The following is a 5,503-nucleotide window of genomic DNA, read 5'->3' on the forward strand; positions in this document are numbered from 1 at the left end:
TGTCTCTTCTCGCCTCCTACCTGGATCTATTTGTCTGCTCTGAAGCCGCCTTCATTACCCACTGACAGGAACGTGTATTTATTTGCTTATAAACCTGTTACAATAAATGATTATTCGAACAGCGTCATTCGTACCTTAATGACGAGCGAGCGCTACTTTTTGATGAATGACATCTCGGGCTCGGAAGGATGTATGGGTCATTTTGACCAGTCATTCCCTCGCTCTGGCATCCCACAATTTTTCCGCCTCCCTCCAAAAGAGATAATAATATTTAGAGGCGCTCGCTGGGGCTGAATGAGAATTAGCCCTCGGCGCAGCCCATCATTAGGACGGGACAGCCGGGCCACTGTGACATTTTTTAGAAAGCTGAGATGATGGAAAGAATAAGAAAAGAGATGATTCTGATGGAGAGAGGGCTGCACAGCCCTACGACCGGCAAGAGATTCTCCAATTTGTCCGACTCGGCTGGCAATGCTGTGCTTGAGGCCCTGGAAAATTCGCAGCACCCGGCTCGCCTCAGCCCGCGCCTGCCGTCCGCCCCCCTGCACAGCGCTTTGGGAGACCTCCCTGCCAAGGGCAAATTCGAAATAGACACTTTGTTCAACCTGCAGCACCCGAGCAGCGAAAGCACCGTCTCCTCCGAAATCGCGTCCGCCGCGGAGGGCCGAAAAAAGCCGGGTCATTATTCAGAGGCGGCCGCCGAGGCAGACATGAGCAGCGACGTGGAGGTGGGCTGCTCGGCGTTGCGCTCCCCCGGCGGCCTCGGAGCGGTTCCGCTCAAGGAAAACAATGGCAAAGGTAATCGCGCTGCCCGCGCCGCGCTCTCCAGTCCCATTCTCTCTCTTCCTTCGCTGCCCTGCCGGCCCTTCGTGGTGCCTTTGCCCCTCCGACCCTCTGCAGCGAACTGCACCCAGCTGGTTCGGGCGGGGGCGGGACGCAGGCGTGGGACCGTGCCCTCCGGCTCTGCTCCTTGAGCCTCCCAGAGAGACGCAGGCCTACGGCCTGCCCTCGCTCCTAAGTCGGAGAAAACGTTTTCCGCTTGTGGGTCTAAACGCCCGTGCAAGCCGTTCGGCCCCGAGCCATCCACTGAGTCTGTCCGGGGGAAGGGTGCCCTGGGCAGCTACTCTGAACTCCGCGGCCTCTGAATCCAGAGGCCGAGCAGAGGAAGTATTCTAAATAAGTCAAGGGAGCCTTGCTGGGCGCCTGTGGGAGACCCTGTTGGGTCAGCGGGAGAAAGTTGAAAAGTAGAGTTCACCCCTCAATGGTTCCGGTTTGAGCTGTTGCTGTCTTTCGAATCTTGAAATATTTTAAACAAAATTCCAAAGCCAGTCAAAGGAAGGTTAGAGGCCGACAGAAAGCTGCCCTGCGGTCTCCAGATCAAGGAAAATCCAGAGCTTCCCAAACTGAGTTTAGATGTAGGCTTTTTCCCTTGGCCAGTTTTCCTCCTGAGTTGAAAATTTCCAATTATTAAAACAAAACTACCGTCCTTAATTGAGTTCCTATTATTTGGTTATGAAGGGCTCCCCAAACTTTATTGATTCCATTAACGGCAGCAATTTGTAAACATGACAGACCCCATCAATTTAGGCAGCGCCTCGCCCTCCTCTCGCGGCTTCCCCCATCCGCGTGCAGCCTCAGCGCGGGGATCTCGGTCCTACAGTGACTCATGCGCTGCCGGCCGTTTGTTTGCCAGGGTTCGCAGAGAGCGGCTCAGCCGCGGGCACCACGACGTCTGCGACAGGCTCCGGCCTCGGCAGCCTGCATGGAGGCGGCGGCGGCGGCGGCAGCGGCGGGGGCGCGGCGCTGGGTGGCTCCGGCTCTGGCGCGGATCAGGTGCGGCGCTACCGCACGGCGTTCACCCGCGAACAGATCGCGCGCCTGGAGAAGGAGTTCTACCGGGAGAACTATGTGTCGCGGCCACGCCGGTGCGAGCTGGCCGCTGCACTCAACCTTCCCGAAACCACTATCAAGGTATTGATTCCAGCACGCGCCTGTTTTAGCCTTCCCCGGGTGTCTAGGTTGATTTTTATTTCTCCTTTTTGGGCGACTAGGTTTAGCTGAGGGCCTGAAAACCCGCGGGGAGAGTCACCAAAGGAATTGGCACATTTATTTCTCAGTAGCCGTATCCGAAGGGTTAGCCGGTCTGGCTGACCTGGGAAGGGCCCTGAATGGCGCAGCCCATGCCGCAAACGCTCGCCTACGCCCAGCGCGTGCCCAGGTGCCCCTAACCCTTCTCCACGGCTCCACTTTCCCCTCGGCGGCAAAGCCAGCTGGTCTTTGTTCCTCTGGCACGAACCAGAGGTGAAACTTTTCAATTGCTCTTGATCTTGGAGGTTTATTTTTCACATAAATCATTACAAGGAGAAAGGATAGTGTATTTAAAAAATCGATTGGGTTGAGAAATAGTTTTCTAAACATTTTTCTCCTGGGCAACGGGAAAGAAAGCAACCTCCTGGGGAAAGCAACGAAATTGTCCTTATTAATCTATCTTTAGGTAATTAATTTTATTTTACGTCCAAGAAAGATAGCCGGGAGGTTTGGCGACTTGGTGAACTCTTCAAGGAGGATCTGGCATTCTAAAAAAAAAAAGAGAAGAAATTCCATGTGATAGGGGAGGAGTGTGAAAGTCTCTCTTCGGTTTGGTCGGGCTTTCTTTAATTTAGAGTTGTGACGAATGATGTCTTCATTAGATACTGTGTTGGGAGGGGTAGAAAAGTCCCCTTCCCAGTTTAAGAGGATGTTGTTCCCGCCACTCATTTGAAGCAAATGATTCCAACAAAACCATCCCTTCAATATCAGAACCGGACCCATGCCCCTCGGGACAATTCCTCACAGCTCAGAGGACTCAAGACCTCACGCGGCGATTTTTTACAAAAGCTGCGGCGGCAGCTTCTCTTCAAAGGAGCCCTAGAATCCGCGTGCAAATCCTGGGATTGAGAGACGGGTGCTCAGCGAGGCCGGGCAACCGGTGGGTGGGGAGAAAGAGAGGAAAGGTTGGGTTGGGACGAGGAAGCGCAGTCTAAAGCGAGGGAATAGAAGCCCCAGGGGCGGCAGCAATCGGACACAGGGAAGATTATTTTCGCTGAGGAGAGTGTGCCTACGGCGCTTCACACTGCCGCCCACACTATCTCAGCTGGAAGAGAGGACTGGGCCTGGCCGGAGGGGCGTAGGCCAGGCCATTCTGAGGTCTGGGAGGGGTGGGAAGCCCGGGGCGGGGGCTGGGGCCTCCGGACGCTCCTTAACTCGGGCCGCGGCGCGGCTCTCCCCGCAGGTATGGTTCCAGAACCGGCGCATGAAGGACAAGCGGCAGCGTCTGGCCATGTCGTGGCCGCACCCGGCCGACCCCAGCTTCTACACCTACATGATGACGCACGCGGCCGCCACCGGAAGCCTGCCCTACCCCTTCCACTCGCACGTGCCACTGCACTACTACCCGCACGTGGGTGTCACGGCCGCGGCCGCGGCGGCTGCGGCCTCCGGAGCGGCCGCCGCGGCCTCATCGCCCTTCGCCACTTCCATCCGTCCGCTGGACACCTTCCGCGCCCTCTCGCACCCCTATTCGCGGCCCGAGCTGCTGTGCAGCTTCCGCCACCCGGGCCTCTACCAGACGCCCGCGGCTGCCGCCGGGCTCAACAGCGCGGCTTCGGCCGCGGCGGCGGCTGCAGCTGCGGCGGCCGCGGCCTCTTCTGCCGCGGCAGCCGGGGCGCCCCCCAGCGGCGGTTCCGCACCCTGCTCGTGCCTCAGTTGCCACAGCAGTCAATCGGCCGCAGCCGCCGCCGCCGCCGCCGCCGCCGCTCTGGGCTCCCGGGGTGGCGGCGGGGGCGGCGGGGGTGGCGGCGGCAGCGCAGGGGCCGCCGGGGGCTCGGACTTCGGCTGCAGCGCCGCCGCGCCGCGCTCTGAGAGCGGCTTTCTGCCCTACTCAGCCGCCGTGCTAAGCAAGACCGCCGTGAGCCCTCCGGACCAGAGGGACGAGGCGCCGCTCACCAGATAACTACGTCGCCGCCGCCAGGGGGCTGCGCCCGACGCTCCGTGTGCGCCCCGGGAGTCCCCTGAGCGCCCCCCGTGCCCCCTTTGCGCCCACGTGCCCTCTGCGCTCCGCCTGCTGCTGAGGCTCTCGCCAGGGGGCGCCCCGGCGCGGGAGGCCGCAGGGAACTTGCCCCGAGTTGGGGGGAAAGAGCCAGCTCAAAAGCCCGGCGTGCGTCCCCTCAAATTATTTCTATTTTTGTATTTGCTACCCTGCCGCCTCCCCTCCTTTTAAGTATGTTTCCCGTCTCCCAGACGCCGCTTCCTGCCTCTGTCCCGAGCTCTTGGTCTCCCCAAGACAATCTCCTCGCCCCCGAAACCAGTCCGCTGTGGTCTCGGGCCCAGGCTGAAGCCGTCAGGCCTACTTTCTCTTCTGAGCCACGTGGCCAAAGGCAACGGAAAACCACAACAAAGAGAGTAGGGAATGGTGTGTGCTAGTGCTGTGTGCGGGAGGGAAGTCCACCGCGTTGTTCCCGCTGCTGCTGTGTTTCTTCCATCATTTATTTTCTTTAAACGAGGGTGAGAGGAGATAGCAGTTTTTCTCTTAGCCTGAGCTTGTTAGGGGCCCTATCCGAGGAGAGCGGAAGAATGGAGGTCGGAGAAGAAGGCCTGGAGGGCGGCGGGTGGAGAGTGCGGGCGGCCGCGGGTGTAGAGAGTGTTTGCTGCGTGCAGGGGACAAGGATGGTGGGGCTGTGGCCGCGGTCCCGGGAAGGACAAAGCCACGAAGCCGAGATGGGAAGAGGCGCAGTCTCGCCTCCTCTCTCGGCCCACCGCCGGTCTCTCTTCCGATCTTCGGTTTGGGTTGGAGGCGTCTTGCATATTTTTTTTGCAAAAAGTAATGGTTAATGAGAGTGGCACAGCCAGGCCAGGGGAGGAAAGGGAAACGGAGGGATGAGGAGGGCAAGACTGAACGATCTCTGTAGTATTTGAAGAATCGTTTTCAGCTTAGTTTTCCAACTACTGGGTTCCACTCCATCTGGGAAATACTTGAATCTCTAGATATATATTATCCTGAAGCATTTACTTAGACACTTTTCTAAGTTCGAACTCTATTCTCTTCACCCCCTTCCCTCCTCGCTTTCCTTTTCCTCGGGTAAAATGGTTCTTGGCTTATTTCTCACGCATGTCTATTGCGCCTTCGCCTCTGCAAAGCCACAGCTGGGTTGCTGAAACCGTCTCTGCCAACCCCGGCTACTGGTGGGGTTTCCTTGAACTTGAAGAAAGGCACATCAAAACCCACCAGTGTTAACTGCCACGTCAATTTTGATGCTAATAATGTGCAGATTATGACGAAAATTGCCAATCATGCTCTCTGATGGACCTCCTTTGAATGTGGAATTGGAGAAAAGTTCCCCGCACGGAGACCTGCTGTCAAGTACTAACAACCCGCTAAGGGAAGTCATTAGGAGAGACGGATAAGAGACTCGGTACATAAAACAATGTTCTTGGTGCATAGAATGTATGTTATTTAATGTTATCT

General features: G+C 57.6%; 1 protein-coding gene across 1 annotated transcript; it reads left to right on the top strand.

The window, feature by feature from the left end:
- The first annotated feature begins 371 nt into the window (after positions 1 to 371).
- On the top strand, positions 372 to 3,991 carry EVX2 (even-skipped homeobox 2). The gene is made up of 3 exons (XM_020886135.2): positions 372 to 798; positions 1,694 to 1,971; positions 3,272 to 3,991. The coding sequence occupies exons 1-3, from the start codon at positions 372 to 374 to the stop codon at positions 3,989 to 3,991; spliced, it is 1,425 nt and encodes a 474-aa protein (XP_020741794.2).
- The last annotated feature ends 1,512 nt before the right edge of the window (positions 3,992 to 5,503 follow it).

This window comes from Odocoileus virginianus, chromosome 13 (assembly GCF_023699985.2).
Source record: "Odocoileus virginianus isolate 20LAN1187 ecotype Illinois chromosome 13, Ovbor_1.2, whole genome shotgun sequence".
In the NCBI taxonomy this organism is placed as follows: domain Eukaryota; kingdom Metazoa; phylum Chordata; class Mammalia; order Artiodactyla; family Cervidae; genus Odocoileus; species Odocoileus virginianus.

What these genes read in the sequence shown, in the direction of transcription:
- EVX2 (XM_020886135.2), top strand. Translation starts at nt 372, where the DNA reads ATGATGGAAAGAATAAGAAAAGAGATGATTCTGATGGAGAGAGGGCTG. An exon ending in CAAGGAAAACAATGGCAAAG is followed by an intron (nt 799 to 1,693) that starts GTAATCGCGCTG and finishes TTTGTTTGCCAG; the next exon opens with GGTTCGCAGAGAGCGGCTCA. An exon ending in TTCCCGAAACCACTATCAAG is followed by an intron (nt 1,972 to 3,271) that starts GTATTGATTCCA and finishes CTCTCCCCGCAG; the next exon opens with GTATGGTTCCAGAACCGGCG.